This window comes from Triturus cristatus, chromosome 1_1 (genome assembly GCF_964204655.1).
Source record: "Triturus cristatus chromosome 1_1, aTriCri1.1, whole genome shotgun sequence".
NCBI classification, from domain to species: Eukaryota; Metazoa; Chordata; class Amphibia; order Caudata; family Salamandridae; genus Triturus; species Triturus cristatus.
The window spans coordinates 990,245,387-990,260,209 of record NC_140579.1 but is presented as its reverse complement, the minus strand read 5'-3'; the positions used below and the strand labels follow the sequence as shown (position 1 = coordinate 990,260,209).

General features: G+C 47.2%; 1 protein-coding gene across 3 annotated transcripts in view; it reads right to left on the bottom strand.

The window, feature by feature from the left end:
* LOC146871420 (uncharacterized) overlaps positions 1-14,823 on the bottom strand; it is a 944,195-nt gene that overhangs the window by 297,641 nt on the left and 631,731 nt on the right. For all 3 annotated transcript variants that reach the window (XM_085651067.1, XM_085651066.1, XM_085651064.1), the window contains exon 4: positions 1,190-1,330. In XM_085651067.1, the coding sequence (XP_085507193.1) occupies positions 1,190-1,330 (141 nt within the window). The remainder of the gene's footprint in view (positions 1-1,189; positions 1,331-14,823) is intronic.

Genomic DNA, 14,823 nt, shown 5'->3' with positions numbered 1-14,823 from the left:
TTCAGCAGTGCAATGGTATCCACTACACAAGCTTCTCGAGTTCTTGATGCCACAAGCAGGTCGTCTATGTATTGGACCAGAACTTAACTTTCAGGCATTTTTAAATCTTCTAGAGACTTTTTCAATATCTGATTGAACTCTATGTACCCCTGTGGGATTCGGCACCATGCCAATATACGTTCGCCAAACCGGAACGCAAAAATCTGTTGACTGTCAGGATGCAATGGGATGGAAAAGAAAACATGACACAGATCAATTACGGTGTACCATTCTGCATCGTGAGGAATCTGATACAAAATCACAGAAGGATTTGGTACAGTGGGACAACATGACACAACGATTTTGTTTATTTTTTCAGGTCTTGCACTATTCTAAATGTTCCATTTGGCTTTTTCAGGCCCATAATTGGTGAATTACATGGACTGCTCATTATTTCACTCAAAATACATTTTGATAATTCTATCTATTATAGGAGTAACTCCTGCAATTATCTCGGGTGTCAATTTGTACTGGGGAATATTTGGGTAGCTTACTCCCTCTTTTACAGCAACTTTTACAGGATCTACATTTTTCATTACTCCCATATCTTCTCCTGTGAAATCCCATACCTCCACCTTTACTGTCTTTTTCAACTCTTGAGGCAGCTCTTTTTGGTTAAATACAGCAAATGCCTCAGTAATCTCAGGTTCCATATTAGCCATAGTCATTTTATACAGTACATCTTCATCTGGAGTCTCAAATGCTATACCATCGGGAGTACAAAATATGGTGCAATTCATCTTGCACAGCAAATCTCTCCCTAGTAAATTTACAGGGCTTGAATCGCACACGACAAAGCGGTGCATTTCAGAAAATTTCCCTATGTCAACTTTTACTGGATCAGTGAGATATGTTTTTATCTGTCTGTTGGTACTCCAACTACTTGGATTGTTTCGTCCGAGAGAGGAAGATGTTTAACATCAGCTGACCTAACAGTTGAACGAGTAGCACCAGTATCTACTAGGAAAGTAATGTTTTCGTCATTTACCTTTCCATCCACAAATGAGCCTGTCTGGTCTACTTCTAGAGTTGCGCCAAGTACGCACTCCTCTTCCTCCCCTCGGCACCGTCAATAACCTTCTTCTGACTCACTCTCATCGCTTTGTAGCCAATACTGCGAAACAGCACTAGCGCGCGGCATCTTAGTTACCTGTTCTTCGTTGTAGAATCCTGTGTCATTACTGTATTTCTGATGATTTACGCTCTGTGGAAAAGGCGGTTTTGGCGCCTGATTCTGTTGGGGAACAACCTGCTGCTGTTGCTGCGGTTGACAACTCACCTCTTTCTGCACCTGTGAATTCAACAATGCATTATCACCATTAGCACTCGGGGGAAATTTACACTCTGATTTCCAATGCCCTATTCTTCCGCAATTATGACATGTCCATTTCTTTTTGGCTTTATCTATATTAAATTGTCCTTTCCCTTTTCCAATATTAAATTTTGGTTTCATACCCGAACCAGTTGCCTGTTCAATCAATTGAGCTTCCTGTCTTTCTGCCACCTTTACTTGAGCACACATGGCTTTTTCTTTTAGTTTACGCTGCTTTGCTTCAATTTCATCACTAAAATATTTTGCATGTCCTAGGACTTCATCTTTCTTTTTATTTTGCCAATCTACTGTATGCTGTTTAATCATTTCACTTACTTCAGGTCGCAATCCGTTCACAAATCGATATACAAAATGACTCAAATCCTTTTCACTCAAGTTTTCATCACCACTGTACTGTTTAAAGGCAAAGATCAACCTTTCATAGTAAGCATGTACTGATTCTTTTGCTTCTTGATGAGTTCTATCAATTTTTACCCAATCAGTTTCTTTAGGAGGTACTTTATTTTTCAAAAAGGTAATTACTTGTTCATATTTTCTCATTACTTCTGGGTCAGGGGCACCTGTTTTTGGATCTCTAGGGTATTCTTGTGTAGGCCAACTAATCATTACCTTATATTCTGCCCATAAATCTGCGGGTACTATTATGTCAAAAAGACTATTCAAATTAATCCATAGAACTTTTGATAATTTTACAAACCTGTCTACCTGCCTATACCACTCGACTGGATTTTCGCGCAGGCGTTGAAAATCATTGGTAAATGACAAAATATCTTGTCTAGTCCAGGGTACATGTGCATAGCCTCCACCTGGAATCTCTCTCATGGGACGTTCAGTTACTACCTTTTCTTTTTCTCTTACTGGGTAAGCTGCAAACATTTTATCCGTTGCATCGTCTCGTTTTCGAAACCATCTACTCTTCCATTTGTCTACATCGCCCCATTATCTCAGTAATATGATTAAATCTTTAATCTGAATCATTCGTCCTGCCGTATTAACATTTTCAATTTCTTTTTCAGAAAAATCTACTCTATATGGTTTTTGTAATGACTTTACCTTTTCAAAATCAATTGCCATTTCATTTGCCACTTCTTCAAGTCTTTCATGTACATTGCTGGCTCTCCACGTTATACTTTTGCATAGAAACATTAATTCTTCATCCTGATAGTTCTTTAATTTTTCTGTAGGAATAGTTCCAACTATTAATTCCTCTAATACTATTTTTAATTTGGACACATCTAAAGGTCTAGGCTCAGCATCTTTTTGTTGTAATCTTCTTAGCCATTCACTTAATTCATCAGAAGTAGGACCTACAGCATGGGTACTCACAAACTTTCTCTCGGGGGCCAAATTCACAGTGTGGTTTGTGGCAGAGGGCCGCACTGGTGGGGGCGGGGTCCGTGGGGGAGGGGGCGGGGCTAGAGCCACAAAAAAACTGTGACCATGAGGTTGAACACAGGTCCCTGCAGCGGACGCCTTCGTCCACTGAGCCACCAGACCCGGCATTCACACATCTCTCTCTCTCCCTCCCTCTGTCTGTCTTCCTCCCTCTCCCTCTGTCTGCCTCCCTCCCTCTGTCTGTCTCCCTCCCTCTGTCTGTCTCCCTCCCTCTGTCTCCCTCCCTCTGTCTGTCTGTCTCCCTCCCTCTGTCTGTCTCCCTCCCTCTGTCTGTCTCCCTCCCTCCGTCTGTCTCCCTCCCTCTCCCTCTGTCTGCCTCCCTCCCTTTGTCTGTCTCCCTCCCTCTGTCTGTCTCCCTCCCTCTGTCTCCCTCCCTCCGTCTGTCTCCCTCCCTCTGTCTGTCTCCCTCCCTCTGTCTATCTCCCTCCCTCTGTCTGTCTCCCTCCCTCTGTCTGTCTCCCTCCCTCTGTCTATCTCCCTCCCTCTGTCTGTCTCCCTCCCTCTGTCTGTCTCCCTCCCTCTGTCTGTCTGTCTCCCTCCCTCTGTCTGTCTCCCTCCCTCTGTCTCCCTCCCTCTGTCTGTCTCCCTCCCTCTGTCTATCTCCCTCCCTCTGTCTGTCTCCCTCCCTCTGTCTGTCTCCCTCCCTCTGTCTGTCTCCCTCCCTCTGTCTGTCTCCCTCCCTCTGTCTCCCTCCGTCTCCCTCCCTCTGTCTGTCTCCCTCCCTCTGTCTGTCTCCCTCCCTCTGTCTGTCTCCCTCCCTCTGTCTGTCTCCCTCCCTCTGTCTGTCTCCCTCCCTCCGTCTGTCTCCCTCCCTCCGTCTGTCTCCCTCCCTCCGTCTGTCTCCCTCCCTCCGTCTGTCTCCCTCCCTCCGTCTGTCTCCCTCCGTCCGTCCGTCTCCCTTCCTCAGTCTCCCTCACTCGGTCTCCCTCACTCTGACTGTCTCACTCCCTCTCCCTCCCTCTGACTGTCTCACTCCCTCTCACTCTGTCTCTGTCTCCCTCTCACTCTGTCTCTGTCTCCCTCTCACTCTGTCTCTGTCTCCCTCTCACTCTGTCTCCCTCTCACTCTGTCTCTGTCTCCCTCTCACTCAGTCTGTCTCCCTCTCACTCTGTCTCTGTCTCCCTCTCACTCAGTCTGTCTCCCTCTCACTCAGTCTCTGTCTCCCTCTCACTCAGTCTCTGTCTCCCTCCCTCGGTCGTCCTCACTCGGTCTCCCTCACTCGGTCTCCCTCACTCTGACTGTCTCACTCCCTCTCCCTCCCTCTGACTGTCTCACTCCATCTCCCTCTCACTCTGTCTCTGTCTCCCTCTCACTTAGTCTGTCTCCCTCTCTTGGTCTCCCTCTCTTGGTCTCCCTCCATCGGTCTCCCTCACTCAGTCTCCCTCACTCGGTCTCCCTCATTCGGTCTCCCTCACTCTGGCTGTCTCACTCTGTCTCCCTCTCCCTCGGTCTCCCTCTCCCTCGGTCTCCCTCATTCGGTCTCCCTCATTCGGTCTCCCTCGCTCTGACTGTCTCACTCCCTCTCCCTCGCTCTGACTGTCTCACTCCCTCTCCCTCCCTCTGACTGTCTTACTCCATCTCCCTCTCACTCTGTCTCTATCTCCCTCTCACTCTGTCTCTATCTCCCTCTCACTCTGTCTCTATCTCCCTCTCACTCTGTCTCTGTCTCCCTCTCACTCTGTCTCTATCTCTATCTCCCTCTCACTCTGTCTCTATCTCTATCTCCCTCTCACTCTGTCTCTATCTCTATCTCCCTCTCACTCTGTCTCTATCTCCCTCTCACTCTGTCTCTGTCTCTCTCTCCCTCTCACTCTGTCTCTGTCTCTGTCTCTCTCTCTCTCTCCCTCTCACTCTGTCTCTGTCTCTATCTCCCTCTCACTCTGTCTCTGTCTCTCTCTCCCTCTCACTCTGTCTCTGTCTCTCTCTCCCTCTCACTCTGTCTCTGTCTCTCTCTCCCTCTGTCTCTGTCTCCCTCTCACTCTGTCTCTATCTCCCTCTCACTCGGTCTCTATCTCCCTCTCACTCTGTCTCTATCTCCCTCTCACTCTGTCTCTATCTCCCTCTCACTCTGTCTCTATCTCCCTCTCACTCTGTCTCTATCTCCCTCTCCCTCCGTCTCTGTCTCCCTCTCCCTCTGTCTCCCTTTCTGTCTCCCTCTCCCTCTCTCTATCTCCCTCTCCCTCCGTCTCTGTCTCCCTCTCTCTCTGTCTCCCTTTCTGTCTCCCTCTCCCTCTCTCTATCTCCCTCTCCCTCAGTCTCCCTCCCTCTCACTCTGTCTCTATCTCTATCTCCCTCTCACTCTGTCTCTGTCTCTATCTCCCTCTCACTCTGTCTCCCTCCCTCTACCTCCCTCTGTCATCTCACCCTGCGTGTGTGTCAGCCGGGGCTGAGACAGCTTCCCTGGAACCGTCCGGCCCCCACAGATCAGAGTCAGAGTCGCGCTGGTGCAACTGGCAGTGTTTGGGAACACTCATTATTTTTTTATTTTTAAAAACACAGTTACGATGTCCGTGGGCCGCCAAGGAAGGCTTGCCGGGCCGCATGCGGCCCGCGGGCCGTACTATGAGTACCCTTGAACTACAGGAATCATTTCATGTCTGTTCTAATCCTTTTGGTGATCCTGGTACTGACTCTGTCATCATTATTGCTCTATTTACTAAACTCCGATTTACTGTCAAATGATCTACCAAACATATATCTATACCTTCCGCCACTTCGTTGCTGTTCTCTGTCATACATCTCATCTTCCCATTCTGTCAGTGCTTCAAACTGTGTAGGTGTAGGTCTCGGTTCTAATTTCGACATTCTCTCTCTCAAATTTCTCAAAACCGCTAAATTAAATTAATCATGTTCTGGAAATGCCAAAACTCCATCATCTGCTGTATATTTTGCCCAATTGTCTAACCAAATACATGTATGATAACCATATTTCGTAATCATGAAAGATGCCGGTGATTTCACTGGAGGGTGCATATGTCCCTCTCCAGTCACAATCGGTTTGTCCTTTTTAAATAAGTTCTTGATTTTACCGAACCAGGACTTTTTCTCCTTCTCTGGTGGATCGTAATACATCATTTTCTCTTTTCTATATCGCTAGATTTCTTCTACGACTGTTTTGTTTTGTTTTATCCAATCGTAGCGCGACTCACACTAACGTACCAATCCTGAGCGTCTATGTCACTTTTACAATTCTCCAATCCCAGCGCGATTCTCACTAACGCACCAATCCGGAGCGTCCACATCACCCTGTAATCCTCCACTCCTGGCGCGGCGCACACTAACGCACCAATCCGGAGCGTGTACGTCTCTTACTGACTGTCCAATCCCATCGCGGTCTTTCTGACGTCCGCTTTTCTTGCTGCTCCTGCTTCTGCTGACCCCTCCTTTACAAATTTATCGTCAAACCTTTTACATTCACTTTTACTAAAATTCTGTTAGTAACGACATAAATACGCCACCATTGTCTGTTTCGCTAACAAAGAATAGTCTTGACCTTTTTCACATGAATTCCGTCTTTCCCGAGAGCATCGCTTACCTCTGCCCTACTACGGAATCGTTACATCCGTTGATAAAGTAGCACTTCCCTCTACTTCACCCTTCTAGCAAGCATTAGCTAACCGTTTCTCCAGAAATAAAACACCTGTTGGAGACCCAATGCTCCTGAGAATTAAAACCAGAGTTTCACAATTAACCTGAAGGCTATTTCATTTACACACATTCATACGGAAAATGTAGTTCATTCACACAGAATCCTGTCTTTCCCGAGAGCAGAGCTTACCTCTGCCCTACTACAGAATTATTTCATTTGTTAATAAAGTAGCACATCCCTCTACTTTACCCTTCTTTCAAGCTTAGAGAACACCTATTACCTTTCCAGTGATAAGTGTAATCAGAGTGCCTTTTGGGCTCCTGGTACTTAAGACCAAAATTTCACAGATGACCTTCGCTATCATACACTTCTCTCATACAGAAAATGTACCTAATGGCAACACACGACGATGTTACCGAATCGAACCCAGACAATGCGTCGTGCAACTTCAATCGTCACACGTTTTCCCTGTGTACCTACAGGGCAACAACAATCCCGTTTTTCCCGAGAGCAGTGCTTACCTCTGCCCTACTACGGAATCGTTACAAAATTCCGACTTCCTACATCCCAGAAGTCGTCAAACAACATGGAACGCAGCGCGACTCAACATAGAGTGTTAATACATAAATCAATACTTAACCAACATCCACAATTAATAATCAATATTCTAAATCAATAAGCATTAATCAAATCTATAAGCACTAATCGCCAAACCAATGCAATAAAACCATCATTCTGCTACCAGAAAAACTGATCCAGCGCGACAGAGAGAGAGTTGGTGGAAAAAGAGAGCAAATTTACAACTGTCCTTCCTGCGTCGCAGACCCGACGTCACACTAGCTCACATAGTGGTGGCTCCTGAGCAGTCTGGTTTCGTACCCACTCGGTCACTAACAAATAATCGGTGAACTCTCTTTGGTGCAATAGTTGGTATTTATCCGGAGTCCAGTGCTACGGCAATTTTTCTTGATGCCGAGAAGGCTTTCGACTCAGTCGAGTGGAGATTTCTGAGAGCTGTGCTGAGACGTGTGGGGGAGATATTTATTTAGTTAGTGGATGTTCTTTATAAGCAGCCCACAGCGTGGGTACGCGTGAACTGACTTCTCTCAGAACCTATACACATTTCACGGGGCACAAAGCAAGGGTGCCCCCTCTCTCCCCTACTATATGCGTTAACAGCGGAGCCACTGGCGTGCGTATTGCTCGAATACCATGGACACCGCGGAATAAGACTCCCGCAATATAATATACAAAATTTTGCACTACCTGCTCCTTCACGTGACCTGGTGATTAGGGCATCTGTACCCGATACAGACCACCGGGACAATGGGGCATTCAGACAACACCCAAACCAAGCTACAGTTTGACCAACTTAATTCAACTAGGTTGAGAGAAGATGAAGAGGATGTCGATCTAGGTAACCAACTTCTGGGACTGAGCCGGGAGGGGATCTGCACCACATATTGGAAGCCATGCAGCAGAGCCTATCTACTATAGATGGCAAAATTGACTCTCTCCTATTGAATGGATTGTATGTCGGAGAGGATGGACAAGCATGCCAAGAGAATTGACATGGTAGAAAGGAGAGTCACGGAAACTGAAGACCAGAATGCTGGGACCAGCAGCCCTCAAAAACAGTTGGGAAATCCTGTGGAGTCACTACAAGCAAAAGCGGAATACCTGGGAGCGCGCTCAAAGCGCAATAACATGTATAGTTGGTCTCCCAGAGTCCACCCCGACAGGCAACATGGAGCTATATGTGGAGAATCTACTCACCACCCTCCTAGGCTGAGAGGTATTCTCTTCCATCTTTGTTGTAGAGTGGGTACACCTCTCACTTGCACCTAGGCCTCTCCCTGGAGCTCCCCCGCGCCCCATATTAGCACGAATATTAAATTACCAGGACAGGGACACAGCATTGCGTAAAGCACGGGAACTTCGAACGCTGCAACATGAGGGCTCCGAGCTTTCACTGTACCCAGATTTCACTCCTCAGGTACAGGAGGAGCGTAGATGGTTCGCACGCATTAAACGTAAGCTAAGAGAAACTAACATATGCCATGCTCTATCCCGCTCGCTTGAAGGTCACAATTGATGGGAAAGCAAAAGTCTACATGGACCCTGGAAATGTGCAGCAAGCACTCAAGGGCTATGCTAAGTCACAAGGAGGCAAGCAGACACCTGAAAGAGCGGTGGAGGATAACAATTCATCAAGCCCACTGGATCAAAATGACTGAGAAAACGTAACAGGTCCAAATGCGCTCCGTGGGTGATAATTTATCTGTAGGGGTGGATGTGGTACTTCTAGTTAAAGGGGAGTGCCTGTGCTTTCTTGACTCCAGAATGAATAGAGTTGTTTAGTAATGAGATGTGGAAGAGGGACGCTCTTGTCTAAATAATATTCAGCTAAAGTCAAGCTGCTTAGACATTCGAACTTAACGCAAAGTGGATTTTTGCCAAATGATAACTATAGATGATTGTATTAAGAGGAAGTATAGTTGTAGCAATGTTTAAGTTTCTAACAGTTGGTTGGGCACTCACCGCCCTACAATGTGCCACACACAGTCATTAGAAGGGACGTTGAGATTTGAGGGACGGTATAATGTTTTCATGTCAAAAGTATGGGGACAAGACGTGGGAGGGGGTGGGGGGATTAATGATTATGCATTGATTTATGGCGGCAGCACGGATATGGTTGAATGTCCTCATTTGGACAGCTATGCGTTCATTGTGAAATGTGCTATCTGGTTGGAATATGAGTGAGGGGTGACCACACAGGGGGATCACTTACTGAACTTTTTAACCCGGAATGTTCGGGTGTTGAATGATCAGCGCAAAATTCGCAAGGTGGTTTTATATCTGCACAGGCATCACATGGTCATGGCTGTGCTGCAGGAAACTCACTTCGCGCCTGCCACTGGGCTGCTATCGAAGAGAGGACTGAAATGCGGCGGCCAGATTGTTGACGGGGACACCAAAGTTTGTCTCGGTCAAGAAAGAACTAAAGAAACTACACTGGCTTCCAGTTAAACAGCTGACATAGTTCAAGGCCCTCTGCACAGTCTTTAAGGCCCTCAAGGGAGTGGGCCTGACTTCCTTAAACAACGGTTGCAATGGTATGCTCTCAAAAGAACCCTTCGCTCCGTGGGAGCAAAAAAAGTGATAGTTCCCCCAGTCAAAAAAGCAAGCTGGGGCGATGGGAGCTTTATCACTGGTGCGGCAAAGGCCTGGAACAATCTACCATTCCACCTCAAAAACTGTACAGAGCTCCTCTCTTTCAGAAAGGGGCTGAAAACTTGGTTATTTAATTCATAGTCACCCTTCTCCACAGCAACCAAATAGGCAGTGCTTAGCCCTAGGACACCCTAGGGTAACCGTTGCGCTTAAGAAATTAAAATAACATAACAAAGGCTTTTGTGTGGCAGCCGGTTTCATGTCACATGCACGGGGGTCCTAGTGTGGGTCTGACAGGGTACCAATATCACAGTACAATCGGTTGCTATAGACACTGAGAGAAGGTATGTTGTTGTTCACTGCCGAAGTGGGAACCTTGAGGTGGGTACAGTTGGAGTGTATGGTCCGAATTATGATAATCCCCAATTCTATCGCACCCTGCACAACAAACTCACTACAGAATCGAAAATCCCACCTTATAGGGGGGTGACGTTAACTGTGTACAATCTCCTGAGCTTGACAGGTCAAGGGGTGTTTCCCCTCCGCAGCAGGGAGGGCGTTTGTATTGTATTGTATTGTATCTGGGTTTTGTATCGCGCCAACTCACCGACAGGTCTCAAAGCGCTACTGACCAAGTACAGAACAAAGATGGGAGAGATAGAAGGTGACGGGTCTAGCAGTTCATTATTGAAGTGGGAACGCGTTCTTGAAGAGTAGAGTCTTCAAAGACTTCCGAAAGCGGAGGAGATTGGGCTCTCTACGAAGTGCTTCTGGCAGCTTATTCCAGTTGATAGGGGCCTGCACTGAGAACGATCTGCCTCCTTTGGTTGTTAGCTTAAAGCGTGGTTGAGACAGTAGGAAGGAACCCGACGATCGCAAGATGCGTTTAGGTTCGTGGAGCTCAAGCCTTTCTTTTATATAGGCTGGCGCCTGACCGTGTAATGCTTTGTGGCAGATACACATGCTCTTGAACTCCACTCTCTGCAGCATGGGCAGCCAATGTAATCGATGGAGCAGGGGGGAGGCATGGGTCCTCCTTGAAACTCCAAAGACCAGGCGTGCTGCGTCGTTTAGAATGACCTGGAGACGGCTAATGGAATACTTCGGAAGGCCGAGGTACAGCGCATTTCCATAGTCGATTCTAGACACTATCGTGGCTGACACAATAGTTTGCAGCATATTTCTCGAGAGCAGAGGGGCGAGTTTGCGTAGTTGCCTGATTAAGTTAGTGCAGCAGCCAACTACAGCAGAAACTTGATTAGCCATTGAGAGATCTTGATCGATTTTCATCCCAAGACTCTTGACATTGGGGCATGATTTCGGGGCAGGGCCTAGCTCTTGGGGCCAGTATAGATCGCACCAAGGGGACACAGCAGATGAAACAACCAGGACTTCCGTTTTATCCGGATTGATTTTCAGCAGATTAGATGACATCCAGTTCACTGTGAAACGTAGGATGTCTTTAGCCACTGATTGTGCCGATGAAGTGTTGTCGATGCTCAGCAATAGCTGAGTATCGTCGGCATAGTTAAATACTTTGCACTTCATCTTTGCCAGCGACTCTACCAGTGGTTGCAAGTAAAGGTTGAATAGGAGTGGCGAAAGCGCTGACCCCTGCGGAACCCCACAAACTAACCTGCCCACCTCTGAGACCTGGTCTGCCAAATGGATCCTCTGCGTCCTTCCTGTTAGAAAGGCTGTGAGCCATTTTAGAGCCTGTCCCCCTATCCCGAACCCGGCCAGCCTATCCAAGAGCAGTGCATGGCTGACAGTATCAAACGCTGCTGAAAGATCTAATAATATCAGCGCGCATGGCTTTTTACTGTCAGCCATGCATCTTAGATCATCCAGAACCGACAGCATTACTAGCTCCGTGCTATGGTGTGCACGGAAACCTGCTTGCCGGTCATGGAGAAGATGGTGACATTCCAGGAAGGCTGACAAGGACTTAAGTACATGTTGTTCCAGTACTTTTGACAGGAATGGCAGCTGGGAAATTGGCCTATAATTCTTCAGGCTAGACGGGTCGGCTCCCGTTTTTTTTATCAAGGGTCTGACACATGCCTCTTTAAAGGTGGATGGCAGAAGTCCAGTGGCTAATGAGGTGTTTAAAAAATCTAAGATCTGGTCTTCTAGAAGCGGTATTGCCATCCAAAGGGTGTCAGGCGGGCAGGGGTCCGCAGGGGAGCCGGATTTAGTAGACGCTACTAGTTTCCTCAAAATACTAAGGTCAATGTGGGGAAAGTCAGTAAAGTTAGAAGAGGGAGAGTCTGGGAGGGGAGGTTGTTTGACATGAGAGACTGGGTTGTTCTTCTTAATCTCAGTCAAGATGGTCGCTACCTTACCCAAGAAATATCCTTGAAAGGTGTCGCAATCAATCTGGGTATCGGTCTTTTCCTCTTTCTTACTTAACTCTCTCAGTATTTGGAAGGTCTCTCTCTGTATATTGGTAGCGTTATTAATGCGCGTCTCGTAGTACTCCTTCTTTGTTATAATAATAAGCTTTTTGTATGCTTGGAAAGACTTTCGGTATAGCTCCCTATCAGTGGTCCTTTTAGATTTCCTCCAACATCTTTCGAGGTAGCGAAGCTTTCTCTTATTCTCGCGTAGACCTTCAGAGAACCAAGGGGCTCCTTTCTCTACCCCTTTTATTTTTTGTACCTTTTCAGGAGCTAGTTCGTCAATGGTTAACCTAAGGGCAGTTGTTATCATATAGTACTTGGAGTCTAAATCGGTGCTATCAGTAGGGAACATAGAGTTCTGTATGTACTTGGGCATGGTCTTGGTCAGAGTCTCGACATTCACCCTTTTCCATTGGCGCACTTTTTTAGTTTTAATGGGTAGTTTAACCTGGCAGATGTCTTGCGGTAAATCATATAAGATGAGGTAGTGGTCTGACCAGAGACAAGGTAAAACGCTTGTGATACATACTTTTGGGGATGAAGACCATACAAGGTCTAACGTATGGCCTTTTATGTGGGTTGGGGCTTCCACTAGTTGTATCAGTCCAAGAGTAGTCATGATGGTCTGTAGTTTCTGGGCTGATAGGTCTTGAAGGCTTTTATCCCAGTGGACATTAAAATCACCAGTTACCAGAATGTTTTTGTAACGTGTGCAAAGATCAGAAATAATTGGATGGAAGAGATCGTTGAACCCAGGTGTGCTTTGGGGAGGGCAGTATACCGTTAAGATGATGAGACAGGAGTTATTCATAGTGATTTTTATACCCAGTAAATCGACGGTATTAGTTGTCTCGGCTAGGATCTTTGTTACCCTAAATTGCTTTTTGAAAATCGTTGCTACCCCCCCGCCCCGGGTACCCTCTGGTCGATTGTGCCAGACCATGTCATACCCGCTGGGAAGGGCGGCGATGATATCCGGGGAAGAGGCATCACTCAACCATGTTTCAGTGAGTGTCAGGATATCAATGGTCTCATCCTGTAGCAGGGTAAAGATCTCTAAGTGATGTTTCTGCAGCGACCTGGTGTTGAGGGTCGCTAGCTTCACAGGGGCTAAGAGGCTATGGTTCTTATAACTAGAGCTATACAGGATGTTGAGTTCCTTGAGTGTGGCACCTGTACTCGGGGATAGGATATACCTGTCGGAGTTCAATCCGAGAAGGTCCGCTGAAGTATAACAGGTGCGTGTGCCAGAGTCCCTAAGCCCTAAGCCCGGTCGTGCGCGGACGAGCGCAGACGGGCAGGACTCTGGCACGACTACGGCGCAGCTCCGGCGCGTCCGCTGATCGCGTCCGCTGCGCGGAGACATCCTAGCCCGTTTTTATGGCGCTGACGATGTCCTGGCTCACCTATCCCAACCCAAGATGGCCGCCAAACTCGACGCCCAGCGCTCTCGGCCTCGAAAATCAGGCGAGAGCGGGACTGGAGCTGGAGGGAGGGGGTAGGGGTGAAAATCCAGGCGCTGCTGAGCTCTCAGGGGTTATGGCCCATCAACAGCACGCCAGCCGCAAAAACATAAAATTTCACGGGACCAAACAATATCCCAGGTAAGCTGTTAAAAATAATTCAATAGTGGCAAGAATAGATAGGAGACCTCCCGGCTTCCGCCTCAGGAGGGAAAGGAGCGTACAATGTCAGGAATTACTTGTTCCTAACACCTGGCGCCTTTTATGGCGCTGACGATGTCCTGGCTCACCTATCCCAACCCAAGATGGCCGCCAAACTCGACGCCCAGCGCTCTCGGCCTCGAAAATCAGGCGAGAGCGGGACTGGAGCTGGAGGGAGGGGGTAGGGGTGAAAATCCAGGCGCTGCTGAGCTCTCAGGGGTTATGGCCCATCAACAGCACGCCAGCCGCAAAAACATAAAATTTCACGGGACCAAACAATATCCCAGGTAAGCTGTTAAAAATAATTCAATAGTGGCAAGAATAGATAGGAGACCTCCCGGCTTCCGCCTCAGGAGGGAAAGGAGCGTACAATGTCAGGAATTTGCAGCTATTGCTGAGGCGGATGGCTTGGTTGATGTTTGGCGCTACCGCACTCCAGCAGGAAGGAAGTACACACACTACTCGTTGATGCATGATATACATACACGCATAGATTATTGGCTGGCATCTTGTGATTTAATACCTTTCATAACAAAGTGCGAACATTTGCTGCGCACCTACTCGAACCATTCCCCGGTTAAGCTACAGATGAGGTGCTTTCCTCAGTACTCCTTGTTAAACAAGGTATTTAAGGTAGAAGTATCAAAAGAAATAGATCTTTTCTTTGCCACTAACCTTGGTAGTGTCCCAAAAATGTCCACAATATGGGAGACTTTTAAAGTTGACATTAGGGGGTGGTTATATCAAAACACGCCAGGGTGCTGCGCTCCATTGGAGGGAGAATGCAGAAACTAGAGACAGAATTAGCGGACCTGGAGCGACGCGTGCTTGTGGAGTCTATTCCTGACATGCTAGCACAAATTAAAACTAAGATAGATGAATATAAAAAGAGGCCCAAACTGAAGTAGTACATTTGGGAAAATATGCAACTACGAACGTTTATGGGGAAGGGGAGAGACCAGACGTGACATTGGCAGCACTTACCCGACCATTCGGGGGACCGAATGAGGTGTTAGAGCTGTGCGATGAGAATGGTACAATACTAAACAGAGCTGCACAGATAGCGGACAGATTGCGCTCTTATTATACGGAGCGCTAAACCTCGCGCGTGTTTGAGTTGGATGAAGAATATTTATCATACGTAGCCATGAAGTGGCTTGCAAATGCACAGAGGGAACACTTGATGGCACCGTTGCGCTCTACTGAAATAACCGTGGCATTGAGCAC